Raw genomic sequence first — 25,547 nt, forward strand, 5'->3', positions numbered from 1 at the left:
AGACACTACTTGCCTCCTTTAATGTATGAGAACTACATGCTACTGCCTACGAAGCAACTTGGTTCAAGTAAACTAACATTTAACAACTAAAAATATTTCTGAGATAATCAGTAAACTTGTATATTGATTACATAAATAATGATATTAAGAAATTATTCTCATTTTGTTGGGTGTGATATTGATATTATGATTACCTTTTAAGAGTAAAAGTACAAGATTTCATGGATTGGCTTTAAAAATATTTCAGCAAAAAAAAAAAAAAAGGAAGGCAGGGAGGACAAAGACGGAACAAGAACTAAAGGACGCCAGTGGCCGCTGAAACTGACACTCATTATACCATGCTGCTTTTATGTATGCTTCAAGTTCCTCCTAAGAGGTTAAAAACAACAGCAGCAGGAATTCCCTGTCAGCCCAGTGGTTACGATTCAGCACTGTCACTGCCTGGGCCTGAGTTCAGTCCCTGGTCTAAGATCCTCCAAGCCACACAGCACAGGCAGGAAAAAATGAAATAAACTACCCAAACAACAACAAAAAATCCCCAAAGGACAATAATTCCCTTAAGCACAAAGGGAAAAAGTCAGCTCTGCAATCTCTGCCTGCCTCTTCAAGTTAAGTATGTAAGTTCTATACTGAAACTCTGATTTACATAAATGAAGCAGCTATTTCAAATATTACCACTGCATACTCCCTAAAATACTGTCTCTGCTTGCAAAATAATTTCAATAGCCAAGGGAAACTCTGAAAGCTTCCATACGTAGACGAGTGGGTTATCTTTTTTATAACAAAGAACAACAAAATAGAAGTTCATGACTTAAAACCTGAACAGCCACACACCAAAGAAAAAGGAAGCATGTGGACACCACCACTCAGCACCCCCTGGGCACCCGATGTTGTGTCACACAGCCGCACAAATCATCTCACGTGAACGTGAGCGCTTCTTCTCTCCCGAGAGTTTAAAGAATTTCCATCCGATGTGTAGTTCTTCATGATTATAAAATGCATTCTCAAACAAGTGAGAACCTACTTCACACTTAAAAACAAAAACCCAAATGAAGATACCTCTTCCAGGCGTTTGCCAAGCTTGTCAAGTGTTTCAGGAAAATATTTTTCATTTCTCCACGGGTGAGGAACATAGCGCTGCCACACCTGACCTGTCAGATGACTACAGGCAGTCACCCACTGTTCACAAATCGAAATACCAGCTTTCATATTTTCCTTCACAAGGTAGTAAGGATCTTCCCAGAGGTTCAACGTTCCCAACTTCTTCTGAACAAATCTTCCAAATGAGCCACCTAATAAGGTGCAAAACGAACGTTTAATGAACATATCTTTTTAGCAAATAACTATGGAATACATGCTTTTTATTAAATTAAAATGATATATAAATTAACAAGTCAACAATCTATGAAATACCACATCCACACCTTTAGACAAGCACTGTTAATAACAAATATTTTTTAAAACACACATGCACACATGTATTTATATATTTGCATCTTTCATTATATCACGTATATCTTTGAAGCGCAGAAATATACACAGAATTTTTTAAAGGCCTCAGTCGCACAGTATGGATACGACACTGCTATTTGTTTCTACTCTCATTTTACAAACAATGCTGTAATAAATGTCCTTTTATGTACTTGTCTGATAGCTCCTTAGGATAATAATGAGAAAGGTATATTCTAAGTCAAAACTTATATTTTTTTTATTGACACATAATCCAGTATACATTAAACTTTTCAGTTGGTTAAAAATAAAGTCTAAACTAATACATGCATTTTTTACATACATAAAAAAATCTATGTTAATTTGATTATCAAGGAAATTGACACTATGATTAATATAACTATGTACCAATATCTACTTAAATAATCCTATGTAATTTGCTCTAAGAGTCACTTTAAGCAACAATTACTCTATTAAGGAGCATTTCAGAGAAGGACTTAAAGGAAAAAATAGAAAATAAAATAAGGCAAGCTTCCAAAATTTCACAAGTGTATTTCTTTACTAGTACCTATAATATCTAAGAGATGTAACATTCGTGATTCAGGATAAGGATCATGTTCTGTTTGTCTCCACACATCATCTACAACATCCCGAGTTGTCTCCACCAAGTCAACCACTTCCAATAAGGACAGACCATCCAAGTTATAAAATTCCTAAAACCGAAATGCATTCATTTTTAAACATAATCGTATTTGCACCGAGGGCAATATTAACAAAATGTTGCCAGAAGTGCTACAATTCTAATATCTGCCATTATTTTCTCCTCTTCTTCTATCAGATGCTATATAACTTCTTTATGCAAATACCCTATCTGATCCTTCACAAACATAAATTCCATAAAAGCAAGAAGAAAAAATAAGAATTGCATAAACCCTATAAACTTATTTTTACCCTTGGCCTACTTTCCTCTAAATTTGGATTCATTTCTTTTATTTATCCAATAGAGTGTTTATTTAACACTATTTATACACTACCTTTTTCACTTCATTTATTCTTATTCATTCATTTCCTGGGTTGCACAATGTTACCAACAGTACAAATCTAGTACATGGTATATTATTCTAAATTTCATCACTGCCACAGAAAAAGCTTTAAACCACTTCAAACACTTCATTCAAATGGCAATAATGAAATAATACTTAGAATGAATTAAAAAATTACTAAATATTTTGAAAAGAATAGATTTTTGTAAAACAAAATGGTCACTTATTTAACCTCTCCATAGATATATCAAGGAATAATCAATAAATAATAATCAAATAATAATCAATAATCTAATAAAGTATAAAACTAAGACTTTTTATATTTCAGATTCCTCCAAACTGCTAATATGAAAAAAGTGAACAATTTTCCAAAAGAACATATTATCTCCACATGGACAAACCTCTTAATACTGGGCTTCTCATTTTTTTCTATATACCTGCATAAAAGTAATTTTATATATATATATATATATATATATATATATATATATATTCTTTTTTACTTTACAATACTGTATTGGTTTTGCCATACATTGACATGAATCCACCACAGGTGTACATGAGTTCCCAACCCTGAATCCCCCTCCCACCTCCCTCCCCATATCATCTCTCTGGGTCATCCCAGTGCACCAGCCCCAAGCATCCTGTAACCTGTATCGAACCTTTAGAAAGATGGTAATGATAACCCTGTATGTGAGACAGCAAAAGTAATTATATTTTTGCAAAAAATACTTTCTAGTGATTAGAATTTAACTTTTCAGAAGTTTGGACTTCTAAGTTGTACTCATTTTAATCACATATCTTAAGTAAACTCTGCTACATCTGAAGAATATATTTTGTCCAAAGCCATCAAATAATGATTTTAAAACAGAGATAAAGCTAATAAAAAATTGAATGCTACGGTATTTCTATCAAAACCTGATATATAACTATATATGAATCACATACTCTTGCAATTGTTTCAAATAATTCTTTAAAATAACTGGCTCTTTCTTTGGTAATCTGTTTACTTCCACGATGAGCTTGTTCTATCCAAAACTGGAACTCATCACTTGGTGTAAGAATACCTGAAAAGTGAAAGGGAAAAATAAGAAATATCAACTATTACCATGGTTATCATTTTGAAATGTAAAGAAAAAATGAAATACTATATTTTGTATACCAGGAACTAATATATTATTATAAGTCAATTATAACTTCAAAATATCACAAACAAATAAACTAATAGAAAAAGAGATTAGACTGTTGGTTACCAGAGGTGGGGAAGGAGGAGGGGGGAAGTGGATGAAGCTGCTCAAAAGGTACAAACTACTAGTTGTAAGATTAAATAAGTACTAAAGATATAATGTACAATATTGTAAATAGTGCTGCTTTATGTTATATGTAAAAGTTCTAAAAAGAATATATCCTAAGGTTTCTTATCATAAGGGAAACTCTTTGTTTAACTTTGTATCTACAACATAATGGATGTTCACTAAACTTACTGTGACAACCATTTCATGCTGCATGCAAGTCAAATTATTATATTATATACCTGAAACTTACATAATGCTACATGTCAATTATCCCAAAAAAACTAGGAAAAAGAAGGAAACAATTAAAAATGAAAAGCCAGAAAGTAATTGGCTTCATTTGCTGATTTCGCACATTTCTGTATTATTCACAAAGTACAGAAAATGAATTTTACAATTTCTATGAACAAAAACAAACAACAAAACAACCCCTAAGCAATTAACAAAATGGCAATCAGTACACACTTATCAATAAGTACTTTAAAAATGACTGAATGGATATGAAAACAAAACCCATATATATGTTGCCTCCTGGAGACTTGCTTTGGATCTAAAGTCACACTGAGACTGAAAGGGGATAGGAAAAAGTATTCAAAGTAAATAGAAATCAAGAAAGCAACACATGTCAAATAAAAAAAAATAAAGACTGTCACAAATGATAAAGAAGGACATTACATAATGATTAGTGATCAATCCAAGAAGATATAACACAACGTAAGTATATATCCAACCAACATAGGAACGTCTAATACATAAAGAAATATTAAGACATAAAGGGAAAACCTGACAATAATAAATTCATAGTAGGGAACTTTAACCTCCCACTTACATCAATGGACATCTTATTCAGACAGAAAATGAATAAGGAAACAATGGCCTTAAACAACACATTAGACCAAATAAACTTATAGATATATATATAGGACATTACACCCACAAGCAGCAAAATATACATTTATTTCAAATATATATGGTACATTCTCTAGGACAAATCCCATGCTAGGCCACAGAAACAAAACTCAGCAAATTTTAAAACCTGAAATCAGATCAAGCATCTTTTCTGACTACAATGCTCTGAGACAAGTAATCAACTAGCAGGGAAAAAATTGCAAAAAAACAATCACAAACAAGGCTACACAACATGCTATAAACAAACAATGGATCATAGCAAAAAAAATTTTTAATACCTGAAGAAAAATGAAAATAAAAACACAACAATCTAAAATCTACATGATGGAGCAAAAGCAGTTCTAAGAGGGAAGTTTATAGTGATACAGCCTATTCCACAAAACAACAAAAATCTCAAACAACCTAACTTTACACCTAAAGTAACTAGAAAAAAAGAATAAATAAAGCCAAAAGTTAGCAGAAGGAAAGAAGTCATAAAGATCAAAGCAGAAATAAATGAAACAGGAACTAAAAAGTAATAGAAAGATCAATGAAACTAAGAGCTGGTTCTTTAAAAAAATATAAACATCATTGATAAACTTTGCCAGACTCATCAAGAAAAAAGGACAGAGGGCCAAAATCAATAAAATCAGAAACAAAAAAGGAACTGACACTGCAAGAATTCAAAGAGTCATAAGATACTATTAAAAACAAGTATACACCAATAAAATGGACAGCCTAGAAGAAAAGGACAAATTCCTAGAAATGTACAATTTCCCAAGAATGAATCAGGAAGAAATAGAAAAATATGAGAACAACTACCAGTAATGAAACTGGATCAGTAAAAAACAACTCCCAAGTACTGCAGTCCAGGACTAGATGGCTTCACACATCACATGGTTTGGTGAAGTCTAACAAATATTGCAGAGAAAAGTTAACACCTATCATTCTCAAATTATTCCAAAAAACTACAGAGGAAGGCATCCTTCCATACTCATTTTCCAGCGCCAGCATCTCCCTAAAATCAAAACCAGACAAAGAATCACAAAAAAGGAAAATTAAAGGTCAGTATCACAATAAATATGAGCACAAAAATCCTCAACAAAATATGAGCATACCAAACTCAACAATACATTAAAAGGACCATACACCAGTCAAGTGGGATTTATCCTAGAGATGTGGATGATTCAATATCCAAAAACCAATCAATGTGATACCACATTAACAAACTGAAGAATAAAAACCACAAGATCACCTCAATAAATACAGAAAAACTTTTGACAAAAGTAAGAGTCCATTGATGATTAAAAACTCTCAACAACAAAGTGGGGTATAGAGGGAACATAATCAAGGTCATATGTGATAAGCCCACAGCTAACATCATACTTAAGGGTGAAAAGCTGAAAGCATCTCCTCTAATATCAGAAACAAGACAAGGATGGCCACTCTCATCCACTTTTATTCAACATAGTATTGGAAGTCCTAGCCACAGCAATCAGACAAGAAAAAGAAATAAAAGGAATGCAAATTGGAAAGAAAGAAGCTCAAATGTCATTGTTTGCACAATACTGTACATAGGTAATCCTCACAATGCCACAAAAGGAAAAAAAATTAGATCTCATCAATGAATCTGGTAAAACCACAAGATACTGGCAACACCATGGACTGTAGCCTGCCAGGCTCCTCCATGGAATTCTCCAGGCAGGAATACTGGAGTCGTAGCCATTCCCTTCTCTAAGGCATCTTCCTGACCCAGAGATCAAACCCAGGTCTCCTACACTGCAGGCAGATTCTTTATAGTCTGAGCCACTAGGGAAAACCAGTAAGGTGGGGAAGGGGGGTTAATATTCATAATAAACAAAAAATTCATATAATTCTATATCAAAAAATAACATTGCTTTGTTATTAAAACTTCTTTAAATAGCCAGAGGATCTGAATAAACATTTTTCCAAAGAAAAGAAGCAGATGGCCAACAGGCACATGAAAAATGGAAGGGAAAGTAGAGCAGCCATTATGGAAAGCAGCATGGAGATTGCTCAAAAAATTAAAACTAGAACTATCATATGATCCAGCAATTACACTTCTGGGCATTTATATGAAAAAAACAAAAACACTAATTAAAAAAGATTTATGTTCTCCTATGTTCACTGCAGCAGTATTTACAATATCCAAGATACAGAAGCAAGCTACATGCCTATAAACAGATGAATAGAAAAAGATGATGTAGTACATATATACAACGGAATATTATTACTTAGTCATAAAAGAGAACAAAATCTTGCCATTTGTGATAACATGTATACGCGTAGATGGCATTATGCTAAGTAAGTCAGGCAGTGAAAGACAAATACTGAATAATCTCACTTATATGTGGAACCTAAGAAACAAAACAAATGAACAATAAAACAAAAGCAGAGTTATAAAGAGTTGGTGCCACCAGCTCATGGCCAGAGTGAGGCACAAGCTATAGGGCCACCATGTGCTTACCAGTGCCCAACCACCATGCCTGGCTTCAACTACAAGTTCCTGGAGAAACCTAAGCTTTGTAGCCGTCAGTTACAAAATAAATGAGCCACTGGTATCAAATGTACCCTGTAGGGAATATAGTTAAGAAATATGCAATATCTTTCCATGGTAACATATTATAACTACACTCATCATAGTGAATTGAATGAAGGTGGTTAAAAGGTACAAATTTCAAAAGATAAATTAGTAGGGATGCAATGTTGTTGTTGTGGTTCAGTCACTCAGTCATGTCTGACTGTTTGCAAACTCATGGACTACAGTCCTCAGGATCCTCTGTCCATGAGGTTCTCCTGGCAAGAATACAGAAGTGAAGTCGCTCAGTTGGGTCCGACTCTTTGTGACCCTGTGGACTGTAGCCCACCAGGCTCCTGCGTCCATGGGATTCTCCAGGCAAGAATACTGGAGTGGGTTGCCATTTCCTTTTCCAGGGGATCTTCCCGACCCAGGGATCGAACCCAGGACTCCTGCATTACAGGCAGATGCTTTAACCTCTGAGCCACCAGGGAATCCCGATAGAATACAGAAGTGGGTTACTATTTCATTCTCCAAGATATGTTCCCAGACCAGGGATAGAACCCATGTCTCCTGCACTGGCAGGTAGATTCTATACCAATGAGCCACCAAGGAAGCTATAACATGATAAATATTAAACAGCACTGATATGTTATACATGAAAGAGATAAGATAGCAAGTAAATCCTAACAGCTCTCATCACAAGAAAGATTTTTTCCTGTTCCTTTAATTTTGTATCCATATGAGGTGATGGATATTCACTAAACTTATGTGATAATCATTGTTTGATGTATTTTATGTCAAATCGTTATACTATACACCTTAAACTTTTACACTGCTGTATGTCAATCATATCTCAATAAAACTGGAAGAAAAAATAAATTAAAACAGTTTTAATTAAAACAGTTTTCTTTCAAATTTGCATTTAAGCTTCCTAATGAAATGGACAATCTCTAGTTGCTTAATCACGTGCTGGAAATAAATTCACTAATCTTTCTGGTTGTATGAGATTCTGAAAGGATTTAGAAAGGATTTATTTTACTATTCAAGCAGAGTATAAAACTACATCTAATATTTTAAACCAATGTATTTCTGTATGTCATGAATTTCATCTTAATTGTTCTTAGGAAATAATTTATCTATGGCCACAAAATTTTAATCAGCTTCAGAAAAAAATACATTTTAAAATAATAGTCACTGGTTTATTATCTTTGCAAATAAACAATTAGTATCAATCCTATTACTCACAGATTCTGTATTTATGAAGTCACCTACTCATTAACATTTATATGTATCCAAAGTCACTACTATCAGAGCACTCATGGTCATTTGCAGACACACAGAGCTGTGAGAAATTTTAGTTGCCCAACGCCTTTGTTTCCAGCTAAGGTTGCTTGGACTGCAAGGAGATCCAACCAGTCCATTCTGAAGGAGATCAGCCCTGGGTGTTCTCTGGAAAGAATGATGCTAAAGCTGACTCCAGTACTTTGGCCACCTCATGCGAAGAGTTGACTCAATGGAAAGTGTCTGATGCTGGGAGGGACCGGGGGGCAGGAGAAGGGGACAGAGGATGAGATGGCTGGATGGCATCACTGACTCGATGGGCGTGAGTCTGAGTGAACTCCGGGAGTTGGTGATGGACAGGGAGGCCTGGCGTGCTGCGGTTCATGGGGTCACAGAGTCGGACACGACTGAGCGACTGAACTGAACTGAAGGTTGAACAAAGCAACACTGCTTGTCTTTTTTCTATCTCCTACTGTAAATAAATGTGTTTTTCATAGTCTATGTAGTGTCATAGTTTCACATTTTCTGCTTTTTGTGGGTGGTTTTGCTATTTAAATTGACCTCGAGCACAACAGTGCTGTCTCCTGTCCCGAGCACTACAGCACTGTGAGGCGCCTTAAAGAGAACGCGCTTCTGTGAGATGAACTTCATACAGGCATGAGCTACAGTGCTGTTGCCCACGAGCTCAATGATAATTCATCAACAATATATATTAAATAATGTGTCTAAAAAACACACCTAAAATAAGTTGTATGTTGAGCAGCTGGTGAAAATGTTATGACCAGAGAGGCTCACAGGGTCCTAGGCACAATATTTCAGTATTTGCTAACTCAGTGTTCACAGTGACCTAATAAAACAGAACTACTGAAAACAATGAGAATCAACCATATTATTTCCATAAACTGCACATTAAAAAAGATTACACTTTCCCCTTCTCCATATCCATACATAAATCTATTCATTTAAAATCAGCTCAAGCTCAAAGACGATCCAAAGGTGCAAAGAAATATTTGAAAAAGTATATTAATTTACTATGTACTAATAAGGCAACAGTTTTGACTTTCTTTGATAAAATTATGGCTAAATACCTCGTGTGTCATCTTCCTTAAATTTCAGTTTTGATAAGTTAGTATCTGATCTTCGTAGAACTACACCCAAACCAGCTTCTAGTTCACTCAAAAGGTTCTGAAGTTTGGGATCAAAGTTTCTGCTCCATTCCTGATCCTAAATAAAATCAGACAAGAGCACATGATGATCAATATCTTGCCAAACAGCTTCCTAAAACCTTGTCAAAAACTAAGTCCAAATATACCAGTTTCACTCAAAGCCTGGCACTACCTCCATCTCTTAAGAGAGGGATAGAAGTCCTTTCAACAGTTAAAACTTTATAAAGGTCATTTACTATCACAATTTAAGAATGGATGTAGATTGCATTTTACATCTTTTTCCAATTTCTCTATTTGTCAACAAAGCTTACATTATTTTTTAATTAAAAAAATATTTTAATTTATAAACTAAAATACTAACATTACCAATAAATATTTATATTTGTGTGTATGAAAGCATTTATCCAAAGACTTAGGCAAAAATCAACAATCATGCAAGCTACTTTAATTTACTCACCTTTAGTAACATTGGTGCAAATACTTGCCGAACAGCTTGGTAAAGGGAATTAATAGGTGATTCTAACATAGATGAAACCAGAATATTATTATGTAGATTTTGATCAGTAATTACTTCGGGTCGCAGCTTGAAAAACACCAGCACTTTATCTTTTGTGTCAGCAAAATCAATCTAAAGTGATAAACAAATGATTTTTAATGTTATTTTCATAAAGTTAATATTTGAAAATATTATCCTAAAATGCTGTATCTATAATTTTATCCCTTGGTATAAGTATACTTTAGAAATAATTATAGTATATTATAATCAGTCTGTCTTTGCTCTGTAAGAAAACCTGGGTTTGAAAATTGTATCCCCACTTATAGGTGATTGTATCATAAAGCTACTTTGGTAATTGATAAGTGATTATTAACAAAAGCACTACAAAAATATTGTTGACATACACTGCTAACTACTCCACTCCAGCCAGATTCATTAATACTACAAATCAAAACTGTGTGCCCAGGTACATACTGGTGAGTAGTATAATTTTCCACCCTACTCCAGAAACTCCGTAACAAGGACGTGTATTGCCCTCTTGCGTGCATATTAAGTCACTTCAGTCATGTCCAACTCTTTGGGACCCTATGAACTGCAACCTGCCAGGTTCCTCTATCCACGCAATTCTCCAAGCAAGAATACTGGAGTGGGTTGCCATGCCCTCCTCCAGGGCATCTTCCTGACCCGGGGATCTAATCCACATCTCTCACATCTCCTGCACTGGCAGGTGGGTTCTTTACCACTAATGCCACCTGGGAAGCCCAACTACCCTCTTACGCAAAACTAAGTTCTATATAAACAGACAACCTAAAAACCAAAAAAAAAAAAAAAAAGGTTGTCTATCGCCTAAAATCATCTTTACTTGAACCAATGTTTTTTGCATAAAGTATTTGAGCATCAAACTCTATTACTAAATTGTCATACACCTAGATTATTTAAAATTAAAACTGTCTGAGCTAAACTGGAATTCACTAACCCAATCATGCTTAAAATAGGCCAGTTTACAGCAACTAGTTCATTAGCTGTAAACTATACTGCCCAAAAGAAGTTTTTGCATTATACACATATTCACAAAATTGTTCTCATTTCTTTTTCCAGGAAGAGAAGTCTATGCTGTAAAAAAAAAAAAAAAAATGCCATTCTCCCAAATCATCCCACCCTCTCCCTTTCCCTCAGAGTTCAAAAGTCCGTTATACACATCTGTGTCTTTTTTGCTGTCTTGGCATTGTAACACGTATACTATCATATAAGAATCGAATTGCCAGTCTATGTCCGACGCAGGATACAGCATGCTTGGGGCTGGTACATGGTGATGACCCAGAGAGATGTTATGGGGAGGGAGGTGGGAGGAGGGTTCATGTTTGGGAACGCATATACACCCGTGCTGGAATCATGTCAATGTATGGCAAAACCTATACAGTATTGTAAAGTAAAATAAAGTAAAAATAAAAATAAAAAATCAAACAAGTTCACTGCTGTGCGTGAAGAAACACACTAAAGATGAGTGAGCTTCTGTGCTACTTTTATCCTAATCATTGTATCTGTTTAGCCACTAGGAAGGACCAGTCATTTACTTGGCATTACTGCTTTTCTCAGACTCTCATTTTCACCCATTAGAGTTCTATATAGTATGATCATTTTATTCCCATTACAAGCAAGTGAGAACTGCAGACTGCAGATAAGTAATTTGAAAAATTCATTTCTTAGTAATTAAATAGACCATACACTTGAACTTTTCTACTCCCACCTATGTGAAGAAAGAATATTCACAAAATACACATTTTAATATCATACTTTGAAAACAGTAACTATGTCACTGGCCAAGGTGCTGTGGGGCATCAGGACAATGAGCTTTGCCTTAACCAAAGTCAGAGTTAAAGCAAAAGGTAAGGTGGCTACAGCTGTTCATCCTTCCCTGAGTAAAGAATCAGCACTTCTAGCCTAATCTTCCAGTTTCCCTATCATCAGCAACTGCTATCTACTCTTAACTTACTCTAATCTGATAATTACTAAGGTATACATTGGGCTTTCTAGGTGGTGCTAATGTTAAAGAACCTGATTGCTAATGCAGGAAACATAAGAGATGTGATCGATCCCTGGGTCAGGAAGATCCCCTGGAGAAGGAAATGGCAACCCACTCCAGTATTCTTGCCTGGAGAATCCCATGGACAGAGGAGCCTGGAGGCTACCGTCCATAGTGTCAATGGACATGACTGAAGCACTTAGCATGCAAGCAAGGTATAATTTCTTTTCTGAGGTTGCAAAATGTCTCTGTCACCTTCTGGGATCCATCAGGGATCAGCAGACTACAACCTTCTGCCTGTTTTGTACAGTTCACAAGCTCAAAATTATTTCTACATTTAAAAAAAATCAAAAGAATAATATTTCAAGATATGAAATTCAAGCTTCAGTGTCCATAAATGAAGCTGAATGCAGTCACACTCAGTCATTCACATATTGTCTAGGTTGCTTTCTCACGGCAATGGCCAAGTTGTAACAGAGACCTTACAATCTACCCAAGCCCAAAATATTTGTTATCTGGCCCATTATAGGAAAAAAAAAAAATGCGCCAGCTTCTATCCTACAGCATAAACCAGATCACATCTCTCTTGCTTAAAACTACCAACAACTTGGTATTTCAACCTAAATGGTGTATAAGGTCCGAAATGCTCAGTCCATATTTTAAACTTCCACTCTTTGGTTATTCATTAAACTTCAGCAATGACTGTGTAATTTTTTTTTTTTCCCAGCCCCCTGAAACCAAGATGAGATCCAGCTCAAGTCATGTTGGAATCTTTGCAACCCCATGGACTATAGCCCTCCAGGCTCCTCTGTCCATGGAGATTCTCTGGGCAAGGATACTAGAGTGGGTTGCCATGCCCTCCTCCAGGGGATCTTCTCAACCCAGGGACTGAACCCAGGTCTCCAGCATTGGGGACGGATTCTTTATCCTCTGAGCCACCAGGGAAGCCCCTCTCTAAATCTGCCTACAACTAATTCACATTCAAATCTCATTTCAAAGGGCTCCAATCCAAACAGGCATTCCCTCCTTCCCTATTTTAATGCAGTTCCTCACCCCACCCCAATCACTACTTTAAGATTACTCTATTTTTACTGGCAGCACTTATCAATACCTAACACTATGTTACATTACATATCTGTGTGGATGAAGTGAAGTGAAGTGAAAGTCGCTCAGTTGTGTCCGACTCTTTGCAACCCCATGGACTTGTCCATGGAATTCTCCAGGCCAGAATACTGGAGTGGGTAGCCTTTCCCTTCTCCAGGGATCTTCCCAACCCAGCAATCGAACCCAGGTCTCTCATATTGCAGGCGGATTCTTTACCAGCTGAGCCACAAGGGAAGCCCCACCTGTGTGGATGTGTTTAACCTATTTTTGTCCATTCGAATGTTACTCCTTGAAGATAAACTGACATATTCATGGCTTTATCCCTAGCACCCAGGACAATGCCAGACCATAGTGGGTGAATTAATATTTGTTAATTTGTTAAATCATGCTGACTCTCAGACATCTAAAGTACAACTTAAGATACAGAAAAACATTTTCAAATATGACTAAGTATCTGTACTGTGATGTATGACTGTATATAAAATACACTGTTGGGCTCTACTAGCTTAAGTATTTAAGTAAAAAAGTTATAGATTCAATTTTCATTACCCAACCCAAGATATATGTTTTACAAATCCAAACCCCTCATCTTGTTTTCCCATTACACTCTATCTAAACTTTCAGATCCTAAAGGAAATCAGTCCTGAATATTCATTGGAAGGACTGATGCTGAAGCTGAAACTCCAATACTTTGGCCACCTGATGCGAAGAACTGACTCACTGGAAAAGACCCTGATGCAGGGAAAGACTGAAGGCAGGAGAAGAAGGGGACGACAGAGGATGAGGTGGTTAGATGGCATCACCAACTGGATGGACATGAGTTTGAGCAGGCTCCAGGAGTTGGTGATAGACAAGCAAGCCTGGCGTGCTGCAGTCCATGGGGTCGCAAACGGTCGGACACGACTGAGTGACTGAACTGAACTGAAACTTTCAGAGGCATTTACAGCAGTGTGCTTGATTTTATCATTTGTTGAGTATACGTCATTCTAGATCATCCAGAGTGAAGCTCCAGAAGGCAGAAGCAGGGGGCCTTATTGTGAATTATATAATACTAACTTATCAGAGCTCCTGGTGGCTCAGACAGTAAAGAATCTGCCTGCAATGCACAGGTTTGATCCCTGGGTTGGGAAGATCCACTGGAGAAGGGAATGGCAGCCCCTTCCAGTATTCTTGCCTGGAGAATTCCATGCACAGAGAAGCCTGGCGGACTACAGTTGTCAACTATGATTATCCATGCTTTTTACATCTTTGTAAACTTACTAAACCAAGGAAAGTGCCTTATATATAGTGAGTTGGAAATACAGTGATTGAATAGAATTGAGTCAAATCCAAGACTAAAGATTCATAACAGGGTGAATAATTCAATCATCCTACAAAAATGCATTCAATGTTTGCTGTGTATCAAATACTCTGCTAGACCTAGGGATATGGATGAACACCAGAGGAAGAGGTTTAAAAATATGACTGTTATTTGTTAACTTTCATCCATTTACTGAGCCCCTTTAACATGTGAGGCAATTGTTTCTCTACATTACTCTGAGTGCCTATGCGTGTTTATCTGCTGGTTGCAGGTACACCCATTTCTTAAATAATCCTGCCAGAAGCAGGAGCAATGAAATAAATATTAATGTCAATACATCACATGTTGTACAACAAAAAAGAATTTAAACAAAGACTTTAATTCCTAACTATTCTTTCCCTCGAGTACATTTAAACTCAGAATATATATTTTTTTTAAAAAAAAAAAGATACACCAGAATTTGCCCCCAAAGAACCTCAAAAGGGAGAAAGAAAAAAAAAGTTTAAATAAATAAGATAAATTTAGTGTTTTTAGTTATAACGTAAATGTATTATTAAAAAAAAAAAAACTAGAAAGACTGTTATTGTTCTCTGCTGGTGAGCGGACTGGGAGCTTCCTCCGGCCAGGCGGGATGCAAGCTTGGAAACGAAGTGAAGCGAGGGGCCCGCGCAGCTCGTCCGGAAGGGATAGCCACGGGCCCTGGAGGAGGACCCAAGCCAGGAGGCTCCCAGGGACCCGGCATCCGTCCGGCTGAGCCCGGGACAGAAAGGCAGGCCGGGGCGGGGCTGCAGGCAGGCATACCACGTTGGAGAAGGCGATGTCGGAGTCGGATCGCTGCACTCTGAGGAGCATCTGGTTCCCGTCGTCCAAAAAGTTGTTGATTTCGGGGCCGTTGCCCAGAAGCGCGTGGTCCCAGGATTCCGACACCAGCCCGAAGTAGTTCCGAGTAGTGGCGAAAATGAAGAGCTTCCGCACGTCCCCGGGCACGCCAGCCATGACTCCGGAGAGGAGGACCGGGGAGGGTGGGCAGCAAGAGCGAACGACGGAGAGAGCAGGCGGATGAACGTGGAGAGGCGCGGACAGCCCCAGCCGCTAGCTCGCCCGCGGCCTGCCGGGCTTCGCCGTTGCCAGGGGCAGTCGCTATGGCGACGGCGCACACGTCCTTGCGTGGCGGCATTACCGCCTAGGGCACGCGCACGGCAAGCTCACGGGCCGATCGACCACCTCGGCGCTCCTTAGCTGCTCGCCGCCGTCATCGATTGCAGGGGATTAGGGCAAGTGTGGGTCAGGTGGCGAAGTCCGCATGTAGTGCTTTCTGCTGACTTCTTCCAATGGCAACCCAGGCCAGTAATCTTGCCTGGAAAATCCCATGGACGGAGGAGCCTGGCAGGCTGTAGTCCATGGGGTCGCTAAGAGTCGGCCACGACTGAGCAACTTCACTTTCCCTTTTCACTTTCATACATTAGAGAAGGAAATGGCAACCCACTCGAGTGTTCTTGCCTGGAGAATCCCAGGGACGGGGGAGCCTGGTGGGCTGCCATCTATGGGGTCGCACAGAGTCGGACACGACTGAAGCGACGCAGCAGCAGCAGCAGCAGCAGCAGCAGCAGCAGCAGCTGACTTCTTACGACGCATTACTAGGAGACATGGAACTAGTCTTCAAGGGCAACAGGATGGCGTGGATTTAGGAAGGCTGAAGGAGTTCTAGGGCTCCCTTTTCCCCAGCACTCATTAGCAAACCATTCTGTCAGCATCAAGTTCCACATCTGTAAACTGGGGAAATATTATCTAGGTTGTAGTGAGGATTTTAACAGAATATTATTTAAACATCGCTTTTTGCCAAATTCAGACTTAAACTAAAGAAAGTAGGGAAAACCAGTAGACCAATCAGGTATGACCTAAATCAAATTCCTTATGAGTATACAGTGGAAGTGAGAAATAGATTTATGGGACTAGATCTGATAGATAGAGTGCCTGATGAACTATGGACAGAGGTTCCTAACATTGTGCAGGAGACAGGGATCAAGACTATCCTCATGGAAAAGAAATGCAAAAAGCAAAATGGCTGTCTGAGGAGGCCTTACAAATAGCTGTGAAAAGAAGAGAAGCAAAAAGCCAAGGAGAAAAGGAAAGATATAAGCATCTGAATGCAGAGTTCCAAAGAATAGCAAGGAGAGATAAGAAAACGTTCCTCAGCGATCAATGCAAAGAAATAGAGGAAAAGAACAAAATGGGAAAGACTAGAGATCTCTTCAAGAAAATTAGAGATACCAAGGGAACATCTCATGCAAAGATGGGCTCCATAAAGGACAGAAATGATATGGACCTAACTTTAAGAAGCAGAAGATATTAGGAAAAGGTGGCAAGAATACACAGAAGAACTGGACAAAAAAGATCTTCGCGACTCAGATAATCACGATGGTGTGACCATTCACCTAGAGCCAGACATCCTGGAATGTGTGGTCAAGTGGGCCTTAGAAAGCATCACTATGAACAAAGCTAGTGGAGGTGATGGAATTCCAGTTGAGCTCTTCAAATCCTGACAGATGATGCTGTGAAAGTGCTGCACTCAATATGCCAGCAAATTTGGAAAACTCAGCAGTGGCCACAGGACTGGAAAAGGTCAGTTTTCATTCCAATCCCAAAGAAAGGCAATGCCAAAGAATGCTCAAACTACCACACAATTGCAATCATCTCACACACTAGTACAGTAATGCTCAAAATTCTCCAAGCCAGACTTCAGCAATACGTGAACCATGAACTTCCAGATGTTCAAGCTGGTTTTAGAAAAGGCAGAGGAACCAGAGATCAAATTGGCAACACCTGCTGGGTCATGGAAAAAGCAAGAGAGTGCCAGTAAAAAAAATCTATTTCTGCTTTCTTGACTATGACAAAGCCTTTGACTGTGTGGATCACAATAAACTGTGGAAAATTCTGAGAGAGATGGGAATACCAGACCACCTGACCTGCCTCTTGAGAAACCTATATGCAAGTCAGGAAGCAACAGTTAGAACTGGACACGGGACAACAGACTGGTTCCAAATAGGAAAAGGAGTATGTCAAGGTTGTATATTGTCACCCTGGTTATTTAACTTCTATGCAGAGTACATCACAAGAAATGCTGGACTGGAAGAAGCACAAGCTGGAATCAAGATTGCTGGGAGAAATATCAATAACCTCAGATATGCAGATGACACCACCCTTATGGCAGAAAGTGAGGAGGAACTCAAAAGTCTCTTATGAAAGTGAAAGAGGAGAGTGAAAATGTTGGTTTAAAGTCAACATTCAGAAAACTAAGATCATGGCACCTGGTCCCATCACTTCATGGGAAATAGATAGGGAAAGAGTGGAAACAGTGGCTAACTTTATTTGATTGAATTCTGGGAATGGAAACTAAAGAAACCTGAAGTTCTTTAAATTATAAAAGGAAATGAATTAGATTCTTACTAACAGTTTGAAATGTGGGAGAGAAGTCAATGAGGTAGAATGCTGGCAACTCCAAATAGGAACCCAGGGTGACTGGGTAGCCAAAAAGGCCTTTGAAACAAAAATGACTAATATGGATACAGAGATTCTTGCTCTGCAATGGGCATAATGACCCTTCCCAGGATCTTAAGGAAAGCTTCCATAACTCACAAATGCTTAGTCTAGATGAGTTATTTTGGTGGAAATGTATAAAATGTCTAAGTATCCTTGGCACTGTGAATTAAAATGAATGAAAAGACAATACGTGTAGGGACATGAATATAGAAAGCTGTTGAGATCATGAGAATCTCATCCTCCCAGAAATATTTAAAATCTTGATGCCCTTTGGACTTCTGCAAGATATGAAATTTGAGTTTTCAATCCATTTTAAGCCAGATGTCAAAAAAAAAAATTAACCTAGGTATCCAGCTGACACGTAAACCCAATGAGGGTAAGGATGTTTTGTATCTTGTTCACAGCTGTTTACCCAGACTTAAGCCTAGAGTGGAAAACAAGACAATGTCCCTGGACTCAGGAAGCTTGAATAAAGAATAAAGAATCTTACAGACAGTAAGTTACGGAATGAAGATTTATTCCAAATCCTATTGACTCATTCTCCAGACACTCTATCACAATGGTAGACAGCAGGTTAGCCCCTAACATCATGTCTCCCCTTTCACAGCTAAGAAGTACTTGCCATCCAGATGGCCATTAACTAATTCTCACAAATGAAATGTGGGCAGAAGTAATGTGTGCCACTTCCAAGGCAAAGTTTCAAAGAAGTAACTATAACTTTACCTTTTGCCAGCTGGATGGAGCTAACAAAGCAACAAGAAATGGCAGAACCATGAAAAAGTCAGAACCAGAGCTCCTGAGTCAGTGTGGAGTAGAGCCAGAAATTGTTAAGCAAGGAATAACATTTATTGTGTTTGAACCATTTTATATTGTGTGGTGTGGGCCTATTTTTTAATAGCAATTGGACCCTGCCCTGGGATTTCTTTGGAAGGAATGATGCTAAAGCTGAAACTCCAGTACTTTGGCCACCTCATGCAAAGAGTTGACTCATTGGAAAAGACTCTGATGCTGGGAGAGATTGGGGGCAGGAGGAGAAGGGGACGACAGAGGATGAGATGGCTGGATGGCATCACCAACTCGATGGATGTGAGTTTGAGTGAACTCCGGGAGATGGTAATGGACAGGGAGGCCTGGCATTGCTGCGATTCATGGGGTCACAAAGAGTCGGACATGACTGAGCAACTGAACTGAACTGAACTGAAGAGTAGGGCTTCCCAGGTGCAGCTAATAGTAAAGAATCTGGCTGCCAATGCAGAAGGAATAAGAGATCATCCCTGGGTTGGGAAGAGCTCCTGGAGGAGGGCAGGGCAACGCACTCCAGTATTCTCACCTGGAGAATCCCATGGACTGAGGGCTGCAGTCCAGGGTTGCAAAGACTTGGACACTTCTGAAGCGACTTAGCACACATACGCAACCAAAGAGTAATTGATATCAGCCATAAGGGGTAGGAGGTGGGAGGGGGGTTCAGGATTGGGAACTCATGTACACCTGTGGCAGATTCATGTCAATGTATGGCAAAACCAATACAGTATTATAAAGCAAAATAAAGTAAAAATAAAAATTAAAAAAAATAAAATTAAATTTAAAAAGTTAGTGTGGAGCATTGATTTAGAAGTTAGCCAGCAGGTAACATTCAAACAGACAATGTGAACCAGAGATCAGGGGCCAAAATCTTTCTGAACCAAGGATTCTAATTTTTTAAAATATTTGCATTTCTCAAAACTGTTGGTCTCAGGACTTCTTTATACATTAAAAATTTATTGAGGCCTTTAGAAAAAATTTGTTTCTGTGCATTATTTCTGTAAAAATTTACTATAGTAGTCATTCAAAGTGAGACAGATTATAAAATATGTATTTATTCATCCAATTAAAAATAATAAGCAGGACTTTCCCGGTGGTCCAGTGGTTAAGAATTCACCTTGCAATGTAGGGGACACCGATTCAATCCCTGGTCAGGGAACTAATTTCCCATGTGCCCTGGGGCAACCAAGCTCAGACAGGGCAACTACTGAGCCTAAATGCTCTGGAGCCTGAAAGCCACAATCAGAGAGAAGCCCTCAGAACTCAACAAAAGAGCTTGCATGCTGCAACTAGGATCTAATGCACCCAAATAAATAAATATTTTTAAATATAAAAGTAATAAGTTAACATGACTTGTTAACATAAATAATATATTTTGATGAAAATAATTATAATTCCCAATATAAAAATAAGTTTGGTCAGAAGAGTCATATTGTTTTACGTTTCCACAAATTTCTTTAGTATATATATGCCTTAGTAAGAGGCAGTTATTTAACATATCTTCTATCTACTATTGTATCCATCCCTTGCAATATGTTGTTTTGGTTGAAGTATGTGGAGAACACTACAGATATGTAGTTAGAAAACAGAAACATGTGTAGCTGGAAAACAGAAAGAACTTTATGGTCTTTTCAGATAACCGTGATATTAAACCAAAACTCCACAAATGGTAGTTTCCTTCTTTGTGTGTGTTTGTGTGTGTGTGTGTGTGTGTGTGTGTGTGGGCACTTATTTTGGCCATGCGGCATGGCCTGTGGGACCTTAAGTACCAGACCAGGGGTAAAACCCATGCCCCCAGCAGTGGACGCACAGAGCCTTAATGACTGGACCACCAGGGAATTCCCCACAAACAGCAGTTTCTTGAAGGACAGTTGAAATTTGGAATCTGGAACCATATCAATAAACATTTCATACTCAGTTACATTAAAACCCATTGGTTATCTTGCACTCTGAATGGATATTTTGCCCGTACATAATTTTGTAACTTCATGTATTGGTCATTTGGAAAACATTTGAGCTATGTAGATCTTCCAAATGTTAATACATTTCATTATACAATGTTATAAAATCACATTGATTGATAAACCACTGATACCAGAAGAAAAAGTCTGTGTATGGAGAGGTTGTCAAGCTTAGAGTAGTAGAGAATTTAAGTTTTCCAAAATTCTAATTTTTCATGAAAGCCTGAATTTCATCATTGGCAACAAATATTGTTCATTTTTTTCTTGAAATGATAGACCTATTTCATTCATTTTTGAGGGGAAAAAATGTCTGCCAAATACCCAAGTCTTAAGAGTAATTGTCATCTGTTTAAGTAAAAATTGTCTTCAGTGATAAAAAGCTGCTAGTTTTGATCAAAACTCAAACAGTCACACAAGTTCCTGGTTGTTTTTGTTTTTTCTTTTCTTTTCCTTAAGGCAACCATTGTACTTCAGTATTCAGCATAAATGCGTTTGGTGTTTCATCCATCAGAACATTAAACTGACTTGAACTCAAGATTTGAGATCTGACTAAATTATTTACTCTGTCTTTGAAGACATTCTTAAATGAAACTGGTATCTTTTCCTTTGAGTACATGGAGGAGAAGAAAGGATGTCTACTAGAATATTTCAGTGTCCCAGCCTTGATTTGTGCAAAGGTGCCAGCAGTTTAGCCACACTGGGTTAGTTTTCCAGGGCTGCAAACTCAGTGGCCTAAATAACCCTCCTTTATTAGTGTTCAATTCTGTCCATTATTAATCTGGGAACTGCACCTCAGCCTCTACTAATAGTATCACAAAGTTGAGTTCAATATATTGGCCAGGTTGAGTTCTAATCTGGACCTTAGGGTCCTTTTCCAAGCTCGTTTTGTTGTTGCTCAGTTGCTAAATCGTGTCCAGCTCTTTGCAACCCCATGGATTGCAGTATGCCAGGCTCCTCTGTCCTCCACTATCTCCTGGAGTTTGCTCAAACTCATGTCTAATGAGTCAGTGATGCTACCTAACCATCTCATCCTCTGCTGCCCCCTTCTCCTTTTGCCTTCAATCTTTCCCAGCATCAGGGTTTTTTCCAATGAGTCAGCTCTTCACAGCAAGTGGCCAAAGCATTGGAACTTCAGCTTCGATATCAGTCCTTCCAATGAATATTCAGGGTTTATTTCCTTTAGGATTGACTGGTTTGATTTCCTTGCAGTTCACGGGACTCTCAGCAGTCTTCTCCAACACCACAGCTTGAAAGCACCAGTTCTTCAGCACTCAACCTTCTTATATTCACATCCATACAAGCTCATATAGCTGAGACAATTAAATTCCTTGTGGCTGCAAGACCAAGGTCCCCACTTTTTTGCCAACCATAAGCTGACATTCTTTACCTTCATCTTCAAAGCCAAGGATGGAGAACTTTCTCACACAACAAATCTCTCTTGTGTTTCAATTCTTTAAGAGCCCCATTCCTTTCAAGCATTTACCTAGCCCAGAGGATAATCTCCTTTATTAACTCAAAGTCAACTGAAGCATGGAAGTGATAGCCCACCATATTCACAGGTTTTGCCTACATTCAAAGTTAGAAGGTTATACAAGTTGTGCCCACCAGGGAGTGGAAACCTTGGGGCTGTTTTAGAATTCTGCCCACCATTACTTTTACACCATCAAGGGTCAAGCACAATGAAAGAGGCACAAAACATCTATTATTGTGGAAATAGTTTGACATTAGAGACCCCTGAAAATATTTCAAGTTTCCACTGGGGATCATTTGTTCTAGATGGTCTCTACATTATCTATATCTATTTAAGAAGATGAAGATAAGAAAAGGCTTTTTATGTTTTATCCATTATGGTTGACAAATATTGGCAAATTACATTAAAAACAAAATGCCATAGGATTGTTATAATATCATTTTTATATTAAAGTATAATAATCATCTAGTTACTATCCTTGGACAATGTTGGGAGAGCTGTACATGAAAGGATGTAATTTCAGAACCTCTTCTTCAGACTTAGAGAAGCTGAAACTTACTCTGAGGCATAATTATTTACAGATTTCAATCACCAGCACAGTGAAATGTACATTCTCACATGACATTTAATGTTCAACTCAAATACTTCAATATATTTACCTCTATACATTTTTATGTGTCCCCATGGAATAATAGGAATTCTATTTCTTCAAATTCTGTTCCTAAGTCATAAAAGAGTCTCTAACCATTACCCTGGAGTCTAGTAAGAAGTCGATGCTTCCTGTAGTCATTTGTGTTGAAAATATAGGGAGTGAGAGGAAGGAGCCATGTGAGTAAAGGAGTTAGTATTTATTGGGTCATCGTATAACTGAAGTTTATTCTTTCATCTGCACTTCTGTCTACCTCCACTCCCACAACGAATCCTGGGCATGGTGGGGGAATAGCAAGAAATGTGATAATGTGGAGTTGATTTTTTCCTGTCTCCACTAACAAAAACAATCAAAAGCTGACATTTGGAGGAGAACAAAGTCAAAGTTTGGAACTCCTTGCAGATAATACTTTTGGATTTCACCATGAGAAAATGCAGACACTATGATTAAATAATTTAGATAGTTTGAGTCTTCTGTCAGATGTTAACTACTATTTACTTGAATGCTAGTGCTTTATTACATATTAAAAATTAAATGTGAAAGTTAATTGTAAACTTTGTGGTAACTTTTGGCTCTACCTTTTGAACTTCGTTATTAATTACCTTATATAAGTGTTCTCTTGAATAGTCACAATTTTTTTTAATTGACAATATATCTTATTGGCATTGAGGAGAAAGAAAACTTGAGGCTCTAAAAATTTATCTGAGAACAGTTCTAATGACTATCATACATTCTAACATCTTTCAAATTAAGAAAAAAAAATGTTGCTTAGACTAAGCAAAATAAAATGTCTTCTTTTTCCTCTGCCATAGTAACCAATAATGTTCTAGACATCCAATGACATTCGTGACTTTTGATGGATATATCAAATCTGGATAGATTTGTTCTAATGACAAAGAACAGGGTCCCCAGCTGACCCTTGACCAACTCATGAGAGCAAGCGAACACATTTTGTTGTTTTAAACAACTGAGTTATTGACTTCTTTGTTGCTCTGTGCTAAGCTAACTTATCCAGACTGCAGATAGGGTATGTACTCACCCACCCCATAGTCTCACACCCAGACCAGTTTAATTTATATAGCCTGCTTTACCCTGTAGGTAAAGCTGTTTTACAGAATGCTATGTTAATGAAGCCTGTTGCATATACACCAAATTATGTGATAAATACTTGTCTAATAAATATGGAGTTTTTAATTTTGCCTTTCAGTGTAATGAGGTATGCTAGTGAAAAATACTGTTTATTCTTAGTATAAAAAACTTTTAAAATGCATTCATAGGTAATCTGTTCCTCTATAATTGTTGTAGGAAAAAGGACCCCTTCCAGAGCACAAGATTGCTGCTGCTGCTGCTAAGTCTCTTCAGTCATGTCCAACTCTGTGCAACCCCAGAGATGGCAGCCCACCAGGCTTCCCCATCCCTGGGATTCTCCAGGCAAGAACACTGGAGTGAGTTGCCATTTCCTTCTCTAATGCATGAAAGTGAAAAGTGAAAGTGAAGTCGTTCAGTTGTGTCCGACTCTTCACGACCCCATGGACTGCAGCCTATCAGGCTCCTCCATCCATGGGATTTTCCAGGCAAGAGTACTGGAGTGAGGTGCCATCGCCTTCTCTGAGACCACAAGACTAAGCTCCTGTCTAACACTTAGAAATGAACTGTGAAGTCACACATACTGACAAAGCAAAAGACTGTTGGGAAGGGGCACCTTTGCAGAGAGCAAATAAGGTAAGGGAGCCCAGGAGAGACGCTCTGCCATGTGGCCTGCAGTTTGAGGTTTCAAGGTAATAGGGTTAGCTTTCCAAGCTGTCTTTAGCCAATCACCTTGCTTGTTGCCAAATTTGGTCTGGCTCGGGGTCTTTCCTAGTGACATGCACATCTCTCAACCAGTATGGATTCCAGCGTGAGGGTTTCTGGGAGGCTGATGGGGCTGGCATCTCCTACCTACTCCTTTGTGCACCTCCTGAATTCTTTCCAGCTATTTTCATAAGACATACCTGACTTAGCAACTGAACAATTCTAGACTGATATCTCCTCCTTCCTTTCAGCCCCTCTCAAATTCTCCTGGTTAGTTTCCAATGTTGGTACTACATTCTTTATCTGAACCTCCTGTTGTGAGAAAGCTCAGGCAAGCAGTTATCATCATATCTGGCTAAGGTGGACAGTTTCAGTCAACAGTTCCTTAACATGATACTGATTTTTCTTTTAGATGCTTTGGTGCTTACTGTGTGCATGATCTAGCTTAAAAGGAAACAGTCTTACTCAGATTTGCAGCTGAATGCCCTTTAATGTTATTTTTAAATTATGCATAACCACTGCTGTAAAGTGCTAAAGGGAAAAGGAAGTTTTATACCATGGTAACTATTAATTTAAAATGTTCACATAAACTATTATTTTGAGTCTTTTATTTTCCATTGCTATTTCCATTTTTATTTACATAAAATGATTGTTAAATAACATGCAATTAAATCAGAGCTTTCTGCTTCAGAGCCTAGCATCTTTTTTAAAAATAAGTTCTATGATAGAATAACCCTCTAATATCACAGC

At 38.1% G+C, this 25,547-nt stretch overlaps 1 protein-coding gene across 4 annotated transcripts in view; it reads right to left on the reverse strand.

The window, feature by feature from the left end:
• DYNC2H1 (dynein cytoplasmic 2 heavy chain 1) overlaps nt 1-16,012 on the reverse strand; it is a 493,166-nt gene extending 477,154 nt beyond the window's left edge. For all 4 annotated transcript variants that reach the window (XM_069554796.1, XM_069554794.1, XM_069554793.1 and 1 more), the window contains exons 1-6: nt 15,386-16,012; nt 10,119-10,289; nt 9,584-9,719; nt 3,441-3,559; nt 2,018-2,162; nt 1,060-1,292 (exon numbers count right to left, since the gene is read on the reverse strand). In XM_069554796.1, coding sequence (XP_069410897.1) covers nt 1,060-1,292; nt 2,018-2,162; nt 3,441-3,559; nt 9,584-9,719; nt 10,119-10,289; nt 15,386-15,580 — 999 coding nt within the window. In that variant the 5' untranslated portion in view covers nt 15,581-16,012. The remainder of the gene's footprint in view (nt 1-1,059; nt 1,293-2,017; nt 2,163-3,440; nt 3,560-9,583; nt 9,720-10,118; nt 10,290-15,385) is intronic.
• Nucleotides 16,013-25,547: the final 9,535 nt, after the last annotated feature.

The sequence above is a fragment of the Ovis canadensis genome, chromosome 15 (assembly GCF_042477335.2).
Source record: "Ovis canadensis isolate MfBH-ARS-UI-01 breed Bighorn chromosome 15, ARS-UI_OviCan_v2, whole genome shotgun sequence".
Lineage (NCBI taxonomy): Eukaryota > Metazoa > Chordata > Mammalia > Artiodactyla > Bovidae > Ovis > Ovis canadensis.